This window comes from Juglans microcarpa x Juglans regia, unplaced genomic scaffold, assembly GCF_004785595.1.
Source record: "Juglans microcarpa x Juglans regia isolate MS1-56 unplaced genomic scaffold, Jm3101_v1.0 JmScfU0018, whole genome shotgun sequence".
In the NCBI taxonomy this organism is placed as follows: domain Eukaryota; kingdom Viridiplantae; phylum Streptophyta; class Magnoliopsida; order Fagales; family Juglandaceae; genus Juglans; species Juglans microcarpa x Juglans regia.
In genome coordinates, this window is record NW_024475762.1 from 26,422 (window position 1) to 48,937 (window position 22,516).

The 22,516-nt window shown below is 35.8% G+C and overlaps 1 protein-coding gene across 1 annotated transcript; it reads right to left on the bottom strand.

Moving 5' to 3' along the window:
* Positions 1 to 4,459: 4,459 nt before the first annotated feature.
* On the bottom strand, positions 4,460 to 7,888 carry LOC121245446 (MDIS1-interacting receptor like kinase 2-like). The gene is made up of 2 exons (XM_041143529.1): positions 5,056 to 7,888; positions 4,460 to 4,968 (listed from the first exon to the last, which is right to left on the bottom strand). The coding sequence occupies exons 1-2, from the start codon at positions 7,886 to 7,888 to the stop codon at positions 4,658 to 4,660; spliced, it is 3,144 nt and encodes a 1,047-aa protein (XP_040999463.1). The 3' UTR covers positions 4,460 to 4,657.
* Between the last annotated feature and the right edge of the window lie 14,628 nt (positions 7,889 to 22,516).

Consider the following 22,516-nt stretch of genomic DNA (forward strand, 5'->3'; position numbering starts at 1 on the left):
GAAACCTGAGATGTGATATTGTGAAAAGCTGCTGAATCAAGGAGCCGACGTTTATTTGGACTAGGAGCAGTAGTGTGCAATTCGCAGTTGCTTCAGATGACTTTAGTTTTGGGCAATACTTTGCAATATTACCTTGTTGATCACAATATTGGCACTTTGGTGAGTATTTGTAGTGTTTGAGTTGTCGAGGTTTGGATTGAGAGTCAGCCTTTGATGATTGTTGGTTTGCTGAGTATTGAGGCTTTAAAGGACAGGAGTCTCGACGTTGAGTATTGTTGGCAGTGAGTACCAATGATTGTGTAGTTGACTCAATTCTTTCGAGATAGGCCTCATGACCAAGTAACAGATCATGTAACTCTTCAAAGAAGAGGGAGGATTCTTGGGCTCAAATAGGGGCAACAATATCACGATATTCAGAGCCTAACCCCTATAGAACATATAATGTGATGTCATCTTGAGATAAAGGTGCATCACTGAGAGCAAGCTCATCAGCAATACTTTTAACAAAGTGAAGATACTCTGTTATAGTACGAGTGCCACGCTGCATGAGGGTGAGATCCTATTTGAGCTGCATTACTCGAGTCCTGGATCGACTGGCATACAGTTTGGTAAGTTTGGTCCAGGCTTGATGAGACGTCTTTGAGGTAGCTATGACTGATATCACTGCTGGAGAAACAAAAGTCAAGATTGCACTTAGAATAAGTTTATCTTGACGGAACCAAATTTGATAAGCTGCAGTAGTAGCTGCATCATTTGACGTCAGTTGAAGTGGCCAAATATGAGTTCCATCGACATAACCAAAGAGGTTATAATCGAGAAGAAGGGACTCAAATTGAGCATGCCATAAAGGAAAGTTTGTTGGTGTGAGTCAAGCAGTGATTTGCTGAGTCGCATTGATAGCTATGGGAACAATTTCAGAGGAGGAGTTAGCCTTGGCAATAACAGGAAAAAGAAAACTAGGAAGATACTTGTTAGAGTGTTTGGGGCTTTTAAATTGATACCATGTAGAGAATTATACAGAGTTTGGAAAAAATGATTCATACACTTTCATTAGATGATGAAGACAAATATATATAGAATTTTGAAACCAAAAACTATTCCTAAACTTAAGCTAATGTATAGCAAACTATGTGTTGTACAAATCAAGCAAATAAAAAAGAATTAAATGAGTATAATCATTTCTAATTCAGATTTTGTGCATGATTTGTAGTTGTCCATATAGCTGCAACCAGCCACAAGAATCACCCAGCCTCTCCTCGTTCAAAGCCAACCTCCACCACCGTGAACCCACCACGGTTAACACCACCGAAACCACATCCCTTTGTTTACCACCCAAGAGACAAATCTGCACGTTTCAAGCAGCAAGGCCTCGTCGCACCCAGTCCAACCACAACCAACCCAGGACAGAATAAGCTGCTCAGCCACCATAGTCAGCCTTGAAACCGCCATGTGATAACCACTGTCCCACCCCTCACGGCCATCGTCCCTACAAGAAGGCCTGCCCAACCCGTGTTCGTCCAAACTCAGGCCAGTGCCTCTGCCTTACACCACCGTAGTACCCCTGCTCAACTACTGTGTGTTAGCCGCTGCAATGCAGGACTCTAACCATGTAGACCATCATAGCAACCATGGGAAAGCCAGATACTACAGTGCAAGACTCCACCACTACCGCCTAGTTCGTCCACCCCACGTAAACATCTACCCAGACCTCACCGCCATAGCCAACCGTGAACCCATGTCGAAAAACACCACTCTCAACCTCAACGAACGACCTTAGTTTTTGCATCTCAAAACAGAGCACTTCATCTCGTTCGATGCCACCAGCCATGGCAAGGAAAGCCCAGCAACACCGACGCCCTAACCACTCCACGATCTGCCGCTGCCCAACCACCTTGTCGCCGCCGCATTGCTGCCCTTTTGGTGAGTATCCCGTGCGGTCTCTCTCCCTCTCCCTCTCACGACTTACTCTCTTTCTCTCTCCGTGTTTACTCTCTCTCATCTCTCTCTCTCTCTCTTAGTGCTCCACCGTCGAGTTAGCCGCCTGCCACTCCGCCCCGCCGCGACATCTCCTCTCACAGTGAGGCTCCATCGCACAACTTGGGTCTAGGTATACTTCCCTGCAAACAAAGAAAAACATGGCTTATGGATTTTTACTTAAAGCTCTAGAAAGATTAGTTATTGCAATTTTGTCCCTTGAATTACAACGTGTACTTTTATGTTATTTTGTAACCATGGGTGTGTTTACAAGAACTAGTATAATATTTTCTAAGTGGGTCTAATACCACTTTATACTAGTACCAAAAATCTTATTTTATAGAAATATTTTTAATATTAATGTATTAGTCAGTAGAGTGAAACGATATTGATAAAAATTTAGGAAGTATTGATATTTTAGGATGATAAAAATTTGGGAAGTATTGATATTTTAGAATTAAGAGAATTGTAGACATTTGGGAAAAATAGGTTATTTGAGTATTTCAGGTTTAAGTATCGAAATAGGTGTTCATTGAAATTTATAGAAGTTACGTGAAAATCTTATAGGTGACAATTAATATTCGTTCGACATTATTGTGGGAAAAATTCTGAAAGCTAAAAAGTCTAGGTAAGTGGGGTTCCAATGCTAGACTTTGCATAAAAATAAAATGGGTTGAGGTTGATTTTTGGAAAATATGCATGTTTTGTTATGAAAAGAAATTTGAAATGACCTCAGTTATTTGTTCTGCATTACTCATGAAATTCTATATATGAATAAAGTATTTTCGGGCATAACTGATTTAGACATGAGCTTATTTTTGGCATTCTGTTATTGAACTGAGAAAAATGAGTGAATATGAAAATTTGATAATTTTTGCATGTGATGTGAAGATGTTCTGAATCTGTTTTGGAAAATGTGAAATGATTTGAATTTCAGTACTCTATTTTGATATGATGTGGCATCTGAAAAACCTTTGGCATGACTTTATGATTCTGTTCTGACTCTGATTTTGGTTCTGATATGGTGATTCTAATTATGTTTTGCTTTGATATCTAACCGTGTCACGGGATATAATCGTGACTTCTGGCATTGTCATGGGATATAATAGTGACCTTTGGCCCTGTCATGGGATACAATAGTGACCTCTAGCCCTGTCATTGGATATAATAGTTACCTCTGGCCCGACCACGGGATATAATAGTGGTATCTGCTCTGAGTGCAATCGCTTTGATAGCATGGTAATTTATGTTTTGCTTGGCTTTTCACAGATCGCACAACCTTACCACAGGGTTTAAACATGGTCTCTGTTCTGATATGATGCATTGATATGATATGATAAGATGGAGATATTCGGTCATGTTGTGCCAAAGGGGTCTTCGAATATGAAAAGTTGGTTCTTGAATATGAACAGTTTGAAGTGTCGTTCTGATTTTCTGATAATATGTATTTTTGAGATTTGCATATTGAAACTAAAATGTTTTGTTTCTGCATTCTGAACTCTGTGAAAATGCTCATGTTTACATACTAGTATATGTTCTATGTTTACTAAGTTGTTGATAACTCAATATTTATCTCCACAATATTTTTCAGATAAAGTGAATGCTTAGATTAAGGATCGAGAATAAAAACGGGTACAAGATTGCTAAGTGTAGGGAATAGGTACTGAGATTATTGAAAGGTTATTATTCTGTAGATTGATTGATTGTATTGACTAGATTTATTGGGATGTTGACAATTATATTAAGCCTTGAGTAGTCGTATTTATGGTTATGCAGTTTTTGAAAATGGATGAGGATATGTTTATTGAGTCTTTGGAATATTTATTTGTATTGTAAAAAATGATTTAGGCGACAAGTAGTAACTCTCTGACTCCATCCGGGACCAAGGCGTTACAACTATTCCCCTTAAACTTTAGAAAAAAAAATCTACTTGGATGTTCTCAAAAGTTAGTTGTAAAATGCATGGATTGCCTTCTTGATGCGAGTGCCTTAATTCACCTAACATCTAGAAAAATTGGTGGGGTTTTGGCTAGATTCATGTCTATCTCATGAAGGACTAGCGACTATCTTTCAAAAATCTTGTGAGTGAATTTGATATAATTTTAATTCTTTCAGCTTGAACCTGAAGTTTCCCAACAAATTTGCAATTCAACTAAGGAAAAATTATTAAGTACTCAAAGAATATAGATGACGTGGTACTCTCATTCTATCACTTCATGACAACATATATCATGCGCCACTAAAAAAAATTCTATATAAGACTACTTCTAAAATAAATAAAAAAATTAAAAATTGATGTCTCAAACTCCCACTTTTTTAAATTAAGGTATTCAACTTCAAAAGTTTCAAATCTCATGGATATCTATTAAAGGATTTATTGAGAACAAACAAACCTTAGAGTTCCAAAACCTTGCCACATATACTCCCAAAAGACACTTTTGTTGATTGATATAGTTGGAATTAAATAGAAGGACATGAGATGATAAAAAAAAGATACCTTAACACTCATACAACTAAAAACTAAAGTTACACATAAATACTTGGGATGGAAAGAAAATGCTCTAATAATTAAGTATCTTAGACTAACACATGATTTTAGCACTTATTTTCATTAATTATTATCTAGATAGTCTATAATCTTCAACTCTCGACTTTCAAGTTGGCAATGCATGTCTGGATGGCTCTAGGAATGTGCATTAATATTGGTCGATAACACTTTAGAAATCATGTGCATTGTCGGCCTTGATTGTGGACAGACATTTAAGCATTTCATGGCAAGCTGTACGACTATTATTAGTTCATTCTCAACTTGAACTGTTGGAAATGGAAGGCGTTGGTCCAACACATCTTTCACTTGTATGTTCTCCATAGCTAACGGCGATGATAGTGAGGAGATGAAATCACCTGGATGCTTTCCTCTAATGACTTCGATTGCCAATACCCCAAAGCTATACACATCAGATTTTTCAGTTACCTTCATTGTATAAGCAAGCTCTGCAAAGAAAAGAAATAAAGGAAAGATGGACAAAATCAACACATATGCATGCTTTTCTTTGAAAGGACAATGAAATAATTTATAACCTGGTGCAATATATCCATAAGTGCCTGCAGGGGAAGTCCAATTGGATGAGTCTACCTCCACAAGCCTAGCAGTCCCAAAGTCTGAAACATGAGCCTCAAATTGAGAATCCAGCAAGATGTTGCTGCTTGATATGTCACGATGAATAATCGGAGGGGAGCAATCATTGTGCATGTAAGACAAGGCATTTGCCACACCTTTAACAATATTCAATCTCTTACTCCAACCCAATACTTTAGCAGCATCTTCGTTGCCCAAGATTAGGGACAAGCTACCCCTTTCTAGATATTGACAAACCAAAAAGGAATGTTGCACATGAGAACAAAAACCATAAAGTTTAACAATGTTTCGATGGCGTATGTCTATCAATGCCCTTATCTCATTCAAGAACTCCTTTTGAAATCTGTTCTCACTAGCATCATGCAGTGGTCGATTGAATTTCTTCACGGCTAAGATATCACCTGAAGTTAGCTCTGCTTTATAGACAGTTCCATGTCCTCCTTTCCCAATGCAATATAGAGCATCAAAACCATTGGTCACTTTTATGATTTCATCATACAATGTTCTTCCATTGAAATGTAATATTGAAAGAGACAGTACTTGGCCCTCGGTCTTGCTTTGTTTGGATTCTAGATCCGTCTTTCTTCTTTGCATAAAGAGAAAAAACCCAAAGATAGAAAGTAGAACAGTAACTACTCCTAAAAGTGGGAAAACGAGAAGAAACACGACTTTGTGTCCCCTTTTTGAGCTATGTTTGTATATCATGGAAACATTGCAAGGATGTAGTCCTAGAACATTACCACACAATCCCTTGTTCCCTTGTAATGCTTCTACAGAAGCATTTATAAATGTGTTGCTATCGGGAATCGGTCCCTGCAACTCATTGTAGGATATGTCGGCATACAACAACCAATGCATTTGTTCGAATGCTTTCGGAATGAAACCAGAAAGATGATTATGGGAGAGATTTAAGATCACTATGCTCTCCAATTTGTAAATTTCCATTGGTATCTCTCCGTTTAAAGAGTTATAACTTATATCTAATTTGGAGATATGAGATAAGTCCATGAGGTGTGTTGGAATCCTTTCGCTAAAATCGTTGTGGCTTAAATTCAATTCTATCAATTTCACGAAGTCCCCGAAATTACTTGGAATTGACTTACTCAGCTTGTTTGAGGACAGGTCAAGATATTCAAGATTTGTCAAGAACCCAAATTCAAAAGGTATAGCGCCAGAGACTTGATTGCCATTCATCCACAATTTCATTAGAGAAATTAGGCTTCCGAATTCTTTTGGAATCGTCCCAACTATATGATTTGAAGAAAGATCAAGTTCACCTAGCTGAGTAGTCCAGTTCCCAATCTCTTTTGGTATGCTACCAGTAATATTGTTTTTACCCAGAAGTAGGGTTTGTAGTTGTTGACACTGGCCCCAATTACTTGAGATCCTTCCATAAAATCGATTATGCCTTAGATCTATGAACTCCAAGTTTGGATAGACACCGAAGTCCTTAGATATATCTCCAATGAGTTGGTTACCTCTTAATTGGACTCTGACTATGCTTGTGCAATTTTTGAAACTTTTGGGAATTTGGCCATCCAAATGGTTGTTGCTTGCAGCAAAGTACCGAAGTGATCCACCATGGCAAAAGTTTTGAGGCAAATTACCAATAAATTGGTTTGTGTCTAGTTGTAGAGTTTCCAAGTTGATGAGATCTCCAATTCCTTGAGGAATTGGACCGGTAAGTTGGTTTTCACGAAGTACTAAAGATATCAAATTGCTCATGTTAGCAAAAGAAGTTGGAAGAGAACCACGTAGCTGGTTATGATCCAACTGTAGATCTTTGAGAGAAGTCAAGTTTCCTATTTCTGTAGGAATGGATCCAGAAAGGCTATTATTATCCAGGTGAAGTAGGGTCAGATTTACCAAATCACCTAATAATGATGCTGGAATTGAACCCGAAAGATTATTGTGTTGAAGACTTACACTCTTTAGGGATTTCAAATTTCCAATCTCCGAAGGGATGGGACCGGAAAGTGAATTATCAAACATGTGCAAGATGGTTAGCTTTTTCAAGTTCCCGAAAGTGGAAGGGATTGGACCTGTCAGGTGGTTTTGACTAATGTCAAGTCGATCCAAATTGGAGAGGTTTCCCATTTCTGGAGGAACGAAACCAGAAAGTTCATTTCCATAAAGAAGCAAAATAACCAAGTTGCTCAAATTGCCTAAAGAAGAAGGGATGTAACCGTCTATATGGTTTTTGTAAAGATAAAATTCAGTTAGAAGGTTTAGGCGCCCTATTTCTTCAGGAATGGAGCCGTTTAAGTTATTACGTCCAAGGTGGAGGGCCTTAAGAGTAGCTAGCTTGCCAATTTCTGGTGGGATTTTGCCTGAAAACTGATTAAAGGACAAATCGAGATATTTGAGTTTTGACAGGGAGCTAATTTGAGGTGGAATTGTCCCATAAAGAGTGTTCACATAAAGATCAATGGACGCAAGATTTGGAAATGATAAAAAAGAAAATCCGTGAAGCGTACCTTGTAAGCTAGATTCGGTAAGGTTTATTTTGACGATGCTTCCAGCAAGGTTGCATGAAATACCAAGCCAATTGCATGGATTCCTACTTAGGTTTAGATTGGAAGAAAAAACTGGAATCCATGAAGATAAGTGGGATTGAGATTCATTTTGAAGGCTATTTTTCCATGTCAGAAGAGCAATAGCTTCTTTGGAACAATTAGAAGAAAAGGCAGGCGCGTCCAGTGATGAAACCAACTGAGCAAATAGGACAAAGTTGATGAGAAGGGAAAATACTTTCTTAATGGCTAATGCTCCCATTGTTTTTACTCGTAGAGCGTATAATAGTTAAGGGCTTTATTTATAAGCAATCTTGTACGAGGCCTACCACTCATCAATCTAAAAGTAATATAAACACGTGGAGTGAATTGTACAATATTTATTGAGAATTTTGGTATTCAAAAATTTAAGGTCCCATTTGGAACATAGACTTAACTTAGATTAACTCAGTTCAGTCTAATTGTAAGCTGAGTCTAACATCTAAACACCAAACTTTCAAATTACTAAATGCATCTCAACTCTAATCATCTTTACACGTGAGATCCACGTACAACATTTTCAACTCAACACATCTTTACAAGCCAGACCCACAACCTTTTTCAACTTTTCATAAATACATCTAAATTCATGATCTTAACATCCAAGCACATCTAAACTCATCTTAGGTGGACCCCACAACAGTCACTCCATCATCTCAACTCACTAGTATTGATAAATAACTCAACTTATTTCAACTCAACTCAACATCCAAACAAAGCCTAAACGGTAATTAGCATTGTATTATGACTCATTTAATATATTGATCTTTCTCCTATTTTAGGTATTGATAAAGTTTAGAAAATAATTTTAGGGCTAGGTACATTGATTCCATCCTTCCGAGTAAATTATACTTTCTTGCGACATTTCTGATCATTAATTCAAGGTTGGAATCGTCGACTAGATTCCACAGTACATTCAACATTCCACAGTACATTCAACATTCGAGTCACATCAATGGTTGGGAAAATCAAAATGTTGACTTATTGCTTTTACGAACTTTGGTCGAACTATACTTTATCTTGTGTATTGGGGGTCATCATGTTACGTTGAAGGATCTAGTCTTCTTCCCATCGTTTAATCTGTCAAAGTCTTGGTTCCTTTTTCGATAGAGATGTGTAGACATTTGTGGTTCACAATGGTCTTGATACATAAGTCACTATATTTAAGCAGAGGGCTTGAGAGATTCCACCACGGCAAAGTTCATATGTTCATCCTTTTATTATGTTCATACGTTTACCCACTAGAATCACAAATGATAGGATCTCATTTAGGTTCGAACAAAAAGATGAGATCGAGGAAGTTTCCGCAGTCAAGAGGGACGACCAAATAACTAAAATTAATGAGATTTAGGCGGCTCTGTTTGTTTCGTTGTATCACAATTAATCTGTAAATAACTTTCATGATGTTTTGGTATTGAGAAATGCTTTAGCCACAAAGAAATTCTATAAAAAAAAGCTCAAAAAATTACGTATTTTGATATGGTACGTTTGGTTGTAAAACTACTTTTATTATAAAGTAAATCTAACGTATCATATGAAACTATATCAATTTGAAAGTTTATTTTTGTAAGATCTCTTTGTGGCTATATCGCTTCTATTTGATATTTGGATGTGCTTAGAAAAGTCAGTTAACGAAAAATGATTTTCACAATGAATTATAATATGACTACCAAACTAATTCGATCACACAAGTCAGTTAACACACGACAATAGTGATGTCATTGTTTTAATTAGTCCTTTTACTTAACCGAAATCATTTTAATAAAAATACAAATCTCAACTTATCTTATCTCTTCATTTCGATTTTCTTAAATTTTCATACAAAATATAATAAACAATTCAACTTTTTCAAATCTCAATTCAATTTTTTTAAATCTCAAAACAATAATATTTGATAAGTTTTTGTTTTTGATACATGGGAAGGGGAATATATTTGATCTTTGGTTCTTTTAGTGAGAAACTAAGATGTTGTTAATTGATCTAAAGAATCTTGGCATATATATATATATATATAAAATACACATCAATCTTCTTTGGAAGAATTAGAAGAAAAAGCTGCTTCCAGTGAATTAATTAGGGACCAACTGAGCAAATAGGACAAAGTTGATGAGAAGGGAAAATACTTTCTTGATGGTTAATGATCCCATTGTTGTTTGTAGAGCAGCGTATATATCATACGGGTTTTATACGAGTTGTTTTATTTAATAACCGATTATAATTGTATGTTCACGGACCGCTTATTTAACAAATGAATTGAGTGAAACTTGAGTACTTTGATCAAGCCGAACTCAAGTGGCTTGCCGAGTAGTCTTGTTCATTTGCAATGCTAACTCTACATATACTCATTGGGAGGTAATCCCTATTATTGATTTTGAGAAGAACTCAAGCAAATGAATTAACCCGGTTTGGATACAAAGGTCTCTCCAACTCATCTCAATTTATCTTATCTAATCACTACAACTTTTCCAAATTCTCACACAAAATATAATAAACAATTTAATTTTTTTAAATCTCAAAACAATAATAATATTAAAAAATAATATTCTAATAATATTTTATTTAACTTTCAACTATCATCTCAACGCATCTCATCTCAACTCACATTTCAAACCTCCTCTTAGTCCTAGCTTGGATAGTGAGATGAGATAAGATTATATGTAAATAGTTTGTGAATAGTAGTGCAGTGGTTTGAGTTAAGATTTTATGGGATTTTAGGAAATGAGAGAGAAAAAATTGAATAAAAATTTAAAATATTGTTAAGAATATAATTTTTATTTTGAAATTGGAAAATATTGATTTTTTTTTTTTAATGTTTTGTTTGAAAGTTTGGAAAAATTGTAATGATTAGATGAAAAAGTTAAAGATTTGAAATTGAAAAGTATTTGTATTTATGATATTTGGATATTGAGATGAGATAAGATAAAATAAGATGAGATGAGAGTATCTTGCTATCAAAACCAATTAAGTTATTTTAAAGACTTTTTGGGAGTTGTCAAATACAGAAAATTGAAAGAAATAGCATGAGAGCAGAAAATGATCATAAAGTCTTCTAAACACCACAAAACCCACCTCAACTCATATCAACTCATCTCATCTCATCATTACAACTTTCTCAAATTCTCACATAAAGTATAATAAATAATTCAACTTTTATTCTACTATTTACAAACTATCTAAACCTATCTCAACTCATCATCTCTGAATCCAAACTACTCATGATCCTAATTAAGTCAACATAGAAAAGAGCCCGGCCACACTGAAGAAGACTCGATCTCCTAGCCGCTTGTAAGCCACAAAATGAAGTCGCCTCTAAAAAAAAAAAAGGACAAATTTTTTTGCCTATTCAGTGACTATAGCTAGATCTCTCGATCGGTAGCCTCCCTCTGTGGGAGTAGCACCACCCATAAATATTATAAGGCTCATTTCATATATTTATCTTTCTCTTATTTTAGGTCCTGATAAAGTTTAGATAATAAATTAAGGTTAGCGATATTGATCGATCCTAGACTTCCAAGTACGCACTAGCTCGCAACAATTTCTCAGCAATTGATTGTTGAAAATTCTCGTCCACTAGATTCTCTAATATCGCTTCATTAATTTCCAGTCACATTTATGGATGGGAAAATGAAAATGTGTACATACCCTGGGAAGATTAGGATTGCTTTTGCAAACTTTCGTTGAACTATTGTTTATCTTGTATAAAGAGACCGTTCGGGTTCATGTCATCTTGAAGGAGACAGTCTTCATCCCTGTCATTTTACTCAGTTATAACCGGCCAATAATATATGTTCTCTCCGAGGATTAGTGCATTTTTTCTACGCTTTTAATTTGTCAATTGAAGTTTTTGTTCCTTTTTTTGGTAGAGATATAGACTTTTATGGTTTAGAATGGTGATCTTGATATAATTAGTCACTATAATTAAGCAGAGCCTGAGAGATTCCACCAAGACAAAGTTAGTCAAAGTATTCATTCTTGTCCTTATTCCTTAATTTTCTTTCTCAAATTTTCTCTCCCAACCAAAATTTAAAGTTAGAAGAAGATTCATCAAGTAAGGTGTACATATCAATATATTTGAACAGAGCGACCATTTTGTTAAAAAACGATTTCTGTAAGTAACTTACATGATATTTTGGTATTTGGATGTATTTGGAAAAGTCACGAGTTATGGAAAAACCATGGAAAGGTCAATATGGGCAATAATTAGGATATGTGTTGTATTTTAGAATTTTTGACGAAGCTAAGGGACAAATCTTGATCCGAGCTTTTTATTGAGTATTTTCAACATGTTTATATGAATGTTTGTTGGAGATTAAAGCTTTTGATAAAAGATTTTCGTAGATCTAAAAGGTAAGAAACTGAAAGAGGAAAACCAGTTTATGTTTTAAAAAAGTTTAGATCTTTTGTGGTCTATTCTTACTCCAATGGGTTTGATAAATTTATTTGATGATACTAAGCCTTTTATCTACATATTAGGATGTTATTTTGAAGATTTTTGGTGTTCGTTTGAAAAATATGAATTTTTATGCGAGAGAATACTTGGTTAGGTCAAAAGTTTGATGTTTTCAGCTAGATCCATGTTTTGGTTTATTTTTAGCCATGTGATTTTAAGTTTAATGATCGGATCTACCTAAGGACACACTTTTAAACCATATGAGTTTTTTGGTTTGAATATCTCATCATGGTATGCCTCGGATCAAGGGTTTGATCAAAGCAAAGTTGAGAAATAAATTATGTTTTTGACTAAGTGTTGGAGTCGAGTATTTTAAGTGAGATTTTGTGATTTTTGGTTACTTTTATGTGTTCATTCAAAGCATGTTAATTCTAAGGAATGTGTTATGAACATGTTAGAAGAATGTTTTAGATTTTTGGAGATCTTGGAGATGTTTTGAAATAGGTCAAATCTTGAGATTCCAGGGTTTATATTTTAGTTAAAAAGTTTAGATCTTTTTACTGAAAAGTTGTGTTTATGAGAAGTATATTTTTTTTTTAATTTTTTAGGCATGTTTTTAAGCTTAAGATAGGTGGATCTGTTTTGCAATATTTAGGTTTGATCATGAGTTTTGAAATTGGAAGAAATTGCAACAAAAATAAGATATATGGCCTTTGGAAGTTTCGGCCCTACGATTTTTTTTCATAGTTGTGTTTGGTTTTAAATTTTTCTAAATTAATATTTGAATTTAGGACAAAATTTACATGACGAATGTAGATTTTAGAATTTTTGGAGTTAGGGTGTGAAATCCTTAAGTTAGGGGTAAAATGGTCATTTTCTCACATGTAGAGGGTAAAATGGTAATTTTACATTAAATTAGCATTTTTTCATGTTTCTAATTGTTATTGATGACCTTTCTAACTTTTAGAACTCCTACTTACAGTTTCTCGTGTTTCATGCTTTGCCTCGTAAAGCTAGGCAATCACTGTAAGTTAGCTCTTAACTCACTATTAGAATGTTGTGTATGCATGTGTGATGGGTAAGGGAACTACAGTTTATATATGTATATTATCGTATATGCCATACTATGCCATGTCACTTCATGCTTATCTGTTACATATAATACTCTATCACGAAATACTTATCTGTTACATAATTTATTCTACCACGTATTGCTATCTGTTACAAGTATGTCATATTACATAATGCTATATGTTACACAATTTCATGTCATGTAATATTTTCTATTATATGTTATGCCATGTTACGAAATGTTGTATTTTAATAGGAAAACTGAAAAACCAGACCGGACCGGCCCGAACCGGTGGAGCTGGTCCGGTCCTGAACCGATTTCTAAAATGTCAAAACCGGCCTATGATTTATTAAAACGTTTTTGAAAATTTGCAAGCCAACCCTTAAAACTGGCAATTTAAGAGCATTGGTCAATGCCAATTATGATTTGGGGACAAGAATAGGAACGAAACTATCGAAAACAAAGATATATATATATATATATATAAGACAAGGTTATATGATATATATATATATATAAATAATGCTACGTTGCCCGACGCCAACGTCCCATGAAGTGACCTAGCTTTAGACATTTTGTTTGTGTTATTTTTTTTCCTACACTTTTAATTTGTCGAAGTCTTCGTTCCGTTTAATTCTGTAGAGATATAGACAATATTTGTGGTTCATAATGGTCTTGATTGAAGTCATTATAACTAAGCATAGAGAGCCGAGAAAGTCAGTCAAAGTAAGGTGCATGTACATATCAATATATTTGAATAGAGCGACCATTTTTTCGGTCAATGAATATTTATGACATATGACTACCGAGCTAGCAGCTAGCACGTTATATAAGTCCGATCCGTTAATGCAAGCCAATAGATAACGTTATGAATTACCATAAATAAAAATACTCATGATCTCAAAGAAGAGATAACGTTATGAATTACCATAAACAAGATGCATGGATCGATAAAGGATCATTGGAATAATTAGATTTTCTTTTATTTCCCTTAACCGGCGGCCACCTCCAAGGTTGGTAATGATTTTGATCTTTTGTGAACTTCCCTTTTTATTTTGTTTTTGGGTTTGAATCCAAGTTTTCCATTTAGAAAACCAGGCTATATACCGTCAGGCCATTAGGCTCTTGGCCCTATATATCCTGAACTTCCTAATCATGAACTAACATTGTTTTATGATACATACAGTTGATCATGAAATACTTAATTAGACATTCCTTTTAAAGTTTCATGCATGGGAATGGTTAATTATTATGTAGTTTTAAAGTTTTAGAGAAAAGTTATAAATCATTCAAATTGTTTATATAATTAACCACCCCTTTCTAATGATATTACGTTCTGTGATTAAATGATCATAATACATACCACCAATTTCTAATTATGATATTACGTTCTCGTGATTAAAGTTAGGCCCTGCATGCATGTTCGATTAGAGAAATATTTCCAAGTTGTTTTTTCAAGCAAACTAAAATATATCTTCAAATCTCAAAAATAAAAAATAAAAAAACATGCTATCTCAACTTTTTATTTTTTCAGTCATTTCCTAAATACAAAAATTAATTTAACTTTTACAAAATCCAAAATAACATACAGTTAAAAATTAATATAACTTAACCCTCGTTCGGAGAATCTTCTTTGTCAAGGGTTTATCTATTGCTAATTAGAAGGATTAAAAAGATACGTGCATGCCTTTACTGTTCTAAGCCTCAAACGTCTATATATGCTAATTAATTCCCTTGGTTTCCTTTGATCTTCAATTTGCTACTACCTACTTGTAATATCAGAGCTTTCTGATCAATGTGCTAGCATCATGCGTTTTTGCACATCCAAAAAAAGAATTAAAGAAGCGCTATTCATTTGAAGCACCCTCGAAAAATGGGAAGAGACGTAGATAGTGTCATGGTATAAGTTTGGTCTCTACCTGCAATTGCATTGAAATGCCACTCAAATTAATACCAAGTGATGTGCAAATTAGAAGAAAAATAACTATGCATATAGAGGGTAGAAAATAGAATCTGTTAAAATCCTTGTGAAATGAAAGAAAAAGTTACCTAGTTTGGATGGTGAGTTGAGATGAAAGTTGAATAAAACTATTATAAAGTTAAAATATTGTTAGAATATAATTTTTTAATATAATTTTCTTTTAGTATTTGAAAAAGTTGAATTGTTTATTGTATTTTGTTTAAAAGTTTGGCAAAGTTATAACGATTAGATAAGATGAATGAAATAAGATAAGAATTTAATACTATCCAAAAAATTTAAATGGGAATCAATAAATATTATAAGACTCATTTCTTATATTTATCTCTCTTATTTTAGGTCCCGATCAAGTTTAGATAATAGTTTAAGGCTAGAGATATTGATCCCAACCATCCCAGTACTATACACTACAACAAATTCGGTCTTTTGGAAGGAACATTCTCGTCCCAAAAGACTGGGATTTCATCCCAAAAAATTTTTTGGGATGCAAAAAAACTGTCCCAACTTCATCCCTATAAAACTGTCCCAAAAGCTATTTTGGGACGAAAATGACAAAGTCGTCCCAAAAAATATCTTTTGGGACGAAATTAAGCTGGACCGTTCGATCACGTTCAAACAGAAATTTTTTTGGGGACGATTTAAATTCGTCTCGAAAATTCGTTCGAACGTAGTAAATAACGTTCGAACCATGAGTAATTGTTCGAGTGGGTAATTCATGGCCGGTCGATCGATACCAATCCATTCGACCAAAAACACATGAAGAAACATTCGAACAAAAAAATTTATGATCGAACGCAAATAGTGAATTGCCTGTTCGAACGGCGCAGAATTTTTATCGTTCGACCTAACAGTTCGTGTGTCCATTTTTATATGTTCGAACATTTGATGAGAGTTCGAACGGTTATTATTTTCTTGGACATTAATGCCAATTTAAAACCAAATAGATATTTATATTTCAAAAATACATTACAAATTGTTCAATATAAATAAAACTAATCTAATAAGTCAGAACTAAATAAATAAAATACTAATAATACTAATAAAATTATCAATACACGATACATAATTGTTCACTATGCTAAAACACTTCTAATTAAATTCAATTGTTTGGAGGCTTGAATTGTTGCATAAGCATCTGCATTTGAAGCTTCATCTGTCTTTGTTGTTCTTGCATTTGGAGTTGCATCTCTCTTTGTTGATCTTCTTATTGTTTTATGCGCATCTCCATGTCTGCTTGTTTCGTCAATTGAGCCTCTAACTCCTGCTGTTTTGCCATCAATTATTCAATCCTAGAATTTGCATTCTCTAACGCAATAACAGAAGTGCTTGATGTTGATGAAGAGCCTGAAGGCTTTACACAACGACCCAAACCCCTCAAGTAGCCCGAACGTTAACCCAGAACTTGTGTAAAAATTTCAACATCACTTGTTGATGAATTATGATCTGATGCAGCTTCAGCACGAAAGGCAACCATTTTATCCTACACAACGTATAAAATTAATATTGACACAATAATTTAAATATAGTTAATTAAAAGAAATTATAATACTTACATAATTCTCATGAGCATCTAGATGAGTCCACTCTTCATTACTATTAGTATGTGATGCAACATATAATTTTGTCAGATCATAATTGGTGTCTGACTCTTACTACAAGAGACATTGTTAAGATATAAAGTCTATATTAAAAACAAACTACATTGAATAAAATAAATAAATAAAAAGTACATTACCAATTTCTGAGATAGGCGATGGAAAGATCTTGAGCCTGCATGATAATGAATCTTTAACTTTGATCTATTCATTTTGTTTATAGAACTTCGCTCCTGCATAGAAGTTGTAAAAGTTAGTAAGTGAAAAATTACAAATATGACACATAAAGAATTCATTTAATTTACCTTATATGATAGATCCTCAAACATGTCGCAAAGTTTTCCTCATTCTTCAGCTCGGACATCCTGAAAAGGATGCTAGCATGCATCTTCCTTGTTCTCGTACTTCTTGTAATGCTCGTGACATCTTGCCTTATACTTACAGAATGCATTACACATAAGCTCTTCGACAGTCCTACGCTCCTCTCTCCGACCAAAATTTAGTTTGAAGTCATCCTTGAAAAAGTATATACACATATATCATTTAGAGTATTAAATAATATGAAAAAAATATTTTTATTTAAATATTACGTACCAAACAATGCTTCTTTATAAACTCTTTCACATCTTACGGGACTTTATGCCATGAACTCGTAGCCAAAAGTGCATAAGTCTGTGTAAGAGCACCCACATGCGAAGCAAGCCAAGCTGCTTGTTGTCCCTCGCCTCCGGTATGTTCGTCAGGAATGTTAACCTCAATCTTACCTACTTTACGATATTTCTCCAACGTCACGCCTCTAGTAGTACTTCGTCTGTGACGAGTACTATGTGTTATCTCTATAAAATAATATTAGTTTTTTATCTTGTATCAATTATCATATATCTTAATTAAAAAAATGAGTATTAGCTATTTATCTTGTTCTGTAGAGTCAGTCTCTAATGGTGAGTCAGACGGAGAGCTAGGAACATGTGGAGATGGGATGCGAACTTCCTTCCTCTTTGGTGGCATAATTGCGAGATATTGTATAATGTGAACACAAAACCGATCAATCATCTATATTAGTTTCATCCATAGATTCGCTCTCATCATCTGTAGATACTTCAGATGAGTCAACACTTTGATCAACTGTCGCTTCAATTATTTCAGCCTCAATATCTTCCCTATGTAATGGGATCATCTCATACTAGTTCAAATTCACAAATAAGTTAATGGCAAGTTGACTCTCTTGGTATGCTTCTTGAGTAGAGGGATCATCTTCTTCTTCATCTTGTTCTTCCGCCTCGGGGATAACGTCAAAAATATTTTTAGGAGAAAACTTTTGTACTACTTGCCATTGATTTCTTAATTGAGGATCGTCTAAATAGAATACTTGAGATGCTTGGGAAACCAAAATAAAATGATTATCTTCATACCATTTTTTTGATGTATTAATACTCAGAAAATATTCATCCTGGCATTTTCCCCTTCGAGGATTGTTTAAATCCCACCAATCACACTTAAATATATAAACCACAAGCTGCCCCACATATCTCATTCCAATTATATCTATGATAACTCTGTAGAAATCAACGTTCTCTCATCATGACTCCTTTCGACAAGGACACCACTATTTTGTGTTTTCCTATAAAGTTCTCGATCAATTGTGTGATATCTACTCCCTCGAGAAATACATGCAGAATATCGAGCAGCGCACCTCAAAGGGTCACGCGCCAGTGCATATAGTTCGTCTGATATATCGTTCGGATTACTCGCATGCATTTGTACAACCTACATATTAAATAAAGTATAAACATTCAATCGTTAACAATCCTCTCTATTTAAAATATGTTAGTGCAAAATTCCATCTGTATTATATTCATTACCCGTTGTTTGAACCATTTCGGGAACTCTTGTTCATGTCTCTGGTCTATATCATTTACTCCCAGTTCTTTTAGTACGTTAATATGATCACTAAAAATAAAAAATTATCAACAATAAGTATATTCGTATAATTGTTTAATAAGTAAATTCAATGATTAATTAACAATTAATTTGAACTTACTTCAAGTACTCTCTATCTCTGGGCAATTATTTAGAGATAGATATAAATAATTGTCAAAGTCTTTGTTCCTTTTGTTGGTAGAGATAGAGACATTTATGGTTTAGAATGGTGATCTTGATATAAGCAGAGCCTTAATTTTCTTTCTCAAATTTTCTCTCCCAACCTATGTATATATATATATATATATATATATATATATATATTAGTGAAACCTCCCATTTTTTATCTATATATTTTTGAATAATTCTTGTGTGACCAAACAAAACTCATGGCATTAAAAATATCTTTAGACATGGACTCTAATTCTTAATATTACTTTTCAGTCATAATAATACTCTCCGAGGATTATTGCTTTTTTATTTCTGCATAGAGACATAGGCATTTGTGGTTCATAATGGTAATATTATTTAATGAACACTAGGATATATTTAAACAGAGCGACTATTGAAGATATATCACATATCTGGAACCGATGCAGAAGTTCGAGTTGTCGGCCAATAATAGATTACTATGTGGTTTCGTTCATCTTTTCGTTATGTCTAACACCCCTATTTTAGTGTATTTTTATTGAAAAATTATTTTTATTAATTCAAAAATTTATTCTATTGCTTTAAAATTGTCGGATTTTTAGTGGGTTTATTTTTATGATTTTTAATTTGTGAAAATTAAAATTTGATATGTTTCTTAATATTAATTATTTTATGCATTTAAATTGTTCTTGTTTTTAAATTTTATCATTACGTTCAAATTATTTTAATTGAGATGTTGCTTTGAAATCTTTTTCGTTAGATCATTTTTGTGACCCAAGTATAACCCCCGCTCCTTTCTTCTTACGTAAGCTTCATTTTTCTTACGTAAGGCTCCTTCTTTCTGACATAAGCAAATTCTGATGAGGAAATAATGCAACAGTCTGCCATTCTTTCTGACGACTGCGAGCATCATCATGTGTGTCGAACCATGACGACGTGTCTCTCGAGATATTAGGTGACTTCTAAGGCACGCCTAGTGTTTTAAATGTACTGAAAATATTTATATGAGGTATTTCCAGTATCGTTGAGTTAAACTTATTTTTAAATGAGACAATTATAATATTTTGAAGAGCTCCAAAATATTATAATTGTCGGAGATCATTTTAATATTAATTATTAAAATGATTCCAGTTATTTAAAATATTAAGGGATTTAAATTATGTTGAAAACTTTAATTAATTAAATGGTTTTATCCTTTTAAATATATTAAATAAGACTTCATTATTTTATTAATGATGAAGAATATTATTTTATAAACTAAAGTTAATTTAAAATAATATTTACCTTAATTCTCTAAGTGCTTTTAATTAAGTTAACGTTTACGCATTTTCAAATCAGTGTTTTAATATCTCAACGTTAGATCGTTTTGAAGACCCCAAGACGAAAGGATTGGGTTAAATACCCAGACCCCCTCTCTCTTTCCCTCACTTTTTCCCCACTCTCTCTCTCTCCTCCCTCTCCCCTCAAGCGTACGCTGTACGCAGTCCATCTCCATGCCAAAGCTTCTCTCTCGCAACCCGGCACTGCCGTGTGCCGATGACCGTCACCTCCACCACCAACGGCTTGCTCCCACTCTGGCAAGCCTCCCGTGGCAACCTCTCTCCCTCACACTCTCCCTTTCTCCCTTTCGGAAGTGTAATGCCCGAATGGGCATGATGCCCATTCCACCGTCGTGCGCCACCACCGCCACCAACAGCCTCCCCTCTCACCGTGAACCCCTCCCATGGAACCCAAGCCTCGGGAAGTCCCCCTTCCCCCTCTGTTGCACGCACGCACGAAACCCATATATGGGTTTCGCATGGCTTCAAGGCTACCGACGCTGCTAGCGCCGCCATGAATGACTCCCACGGCCACCAGGCACCACCATGAGCCTCCCTCTCCCTTCCTCTTACTCCTCCACTTGACCCATGGCCAATAGCTCTCCTCCATCGCACGCCTCCCTCTCTCTCTAACTCACGGGTTGCACTCCTCCACCGCCGTGCACCGCCACCCACGGTGGGTAACCACCGTCATCAGCCTCCTCAGGCCACCACCAAGCCAACCCAACCATCCACGGCCCTGATCTGTCACCCATGCACGCACACTCTCTCTCACTTTCCCATGGCTTCTCCTCTATTGTGCGGCCAGATCTGCCGCCGTGAGCCACCGTGGCGCCACCTTAACGCCACCATGAGATCCACCGCATTTCCCTTAGCCAAGCCCTAGGTCAAAACCACCACTTTACGTGGTGGGTAATCATTGCACGTGATGGATAGTCATCTGCGCGTGACTGACCGCCACTGCACACGGCTGGAGCTGCCATGTTATGCCCCTCACCACCATCACGAGTCCTTCCAAGACCACCCTTAGCTATCCAAACGCCCAAACGGTTCTCGTACGCGGTGTAGCCGCCCCGTACGTCCTTTCCGACGTCATCGACCGTGACGGTCAACGGGCAACACACGGGTTACTCCGTTGATAGTATAACTCTCTATCTCTTTTAATTATGTTAGATATTGATTAGTGGACTAGGTTGTGGACTATGCTGTTAGTATTAGGGGAATGACTGTGTAGTATGGAGGTGTGATGTACTGTGAAGTGTTAGGCATTTTGTGATGCGTTGTGCTGTGAAGTGTTGGGCGTATTTGTGAAGTGTTATGGACTGTACTGTGTAATATAGTTGTGGAGTTTGTGCCGTAATTATGGCGTGGTGTGTGAATGGAGTACACGTGAAGTGCACTTCATGTAGTGGAGCAATGCACCATACGGCGGGTATGCCGTAATGGTGATGTAGCGTAACGTGTGTGAAGGGAGTACACGTGGAGTGTACTCTATGTGGTAGAGGGATGCACCATATGGCTTGTACGCCATAATGGTGATGTGGTATGTATGAACGGAGTACACGAGGAGTGTACTCCATCTGGTGGAGGGATGCATCGTATGGCGGGTATGGCATATTGATGATAGGTCGTAGTGTGTATGAGGGGAGTATACGAGAAGTGTACTCCATGTGGTAGAGTGATACATCGTATGGCGGGTATGCCATATTGATGATAGGTTGTAGCATGTGGAAAGGGAGTATACGTGGAGTGTACTCCACGAGACAACGACACTCCATGTGACATGTCACAGAGATAAGGATGGTTGTGCAGTTGATGGGCGTAGAACGTGGTGAATAGTGTCGAGAACTGTGGAACAGTGGAACAGTGTCTCGAAGTAGTTGTGACGCGGCCTGTAGTCTGAGGTGACAAATGTCACTGTAATGGACTTATGGCTAGGAGTATATGTGAAGTAGCAGAATAAGTGTAAGAGTGCACAGCGGAAGCATGACTGGGCAACGTCACAAAGTGACGTGGTTACGGACAGTCGCGCTTATGATGGGTGAAGTTAGTGTAGAAATTGGCGTAGCACGAACGTGACGAGATGTCACGATGCAACAAGAGTACGTGAGGAACCGTACTCGTGATGAGTTAAGGATTGATTAAGAAATGACGTAGCGGGATGTCAAGTGACGTGACAAGGTCATGGTATAGCTTGGGCGTAGTCTCGAGCTATATGACGTTACATAAGACGTAATGGTGAAGGGAGCCTTGTCCTGTTAAGTGTTGGGATAAACTGTAAAAAGGGACGGATAGCATTAAGAGTCATGCTAGCCGGGTTAAGAGAATGTTGGTATCAGAATATGACCCTTGTCCCTTCGAGCAGGTGATCAACATGTTATATGTTGATCTTAAGTGATAAATGGAGTAAGGTACATGTGTAATCTG

Bases quoted from the DNA above. Each gene is read 5' to 3' on its own strand.
- LOC121245446 (XM_041143529.1), bottom strand. From the start codon at position 7,888: ATGGGAGCATTAGCCATTAAGAAAGTATTTTCCCTTCTCATCAACTTT. The intron at 4,969-5,055 runs GTTATAAATTAT...TTTTCTTTGCAG, and splicing joins TTATGGATATATTGCACCAG to AGCTTGCTTATACAATGAAG.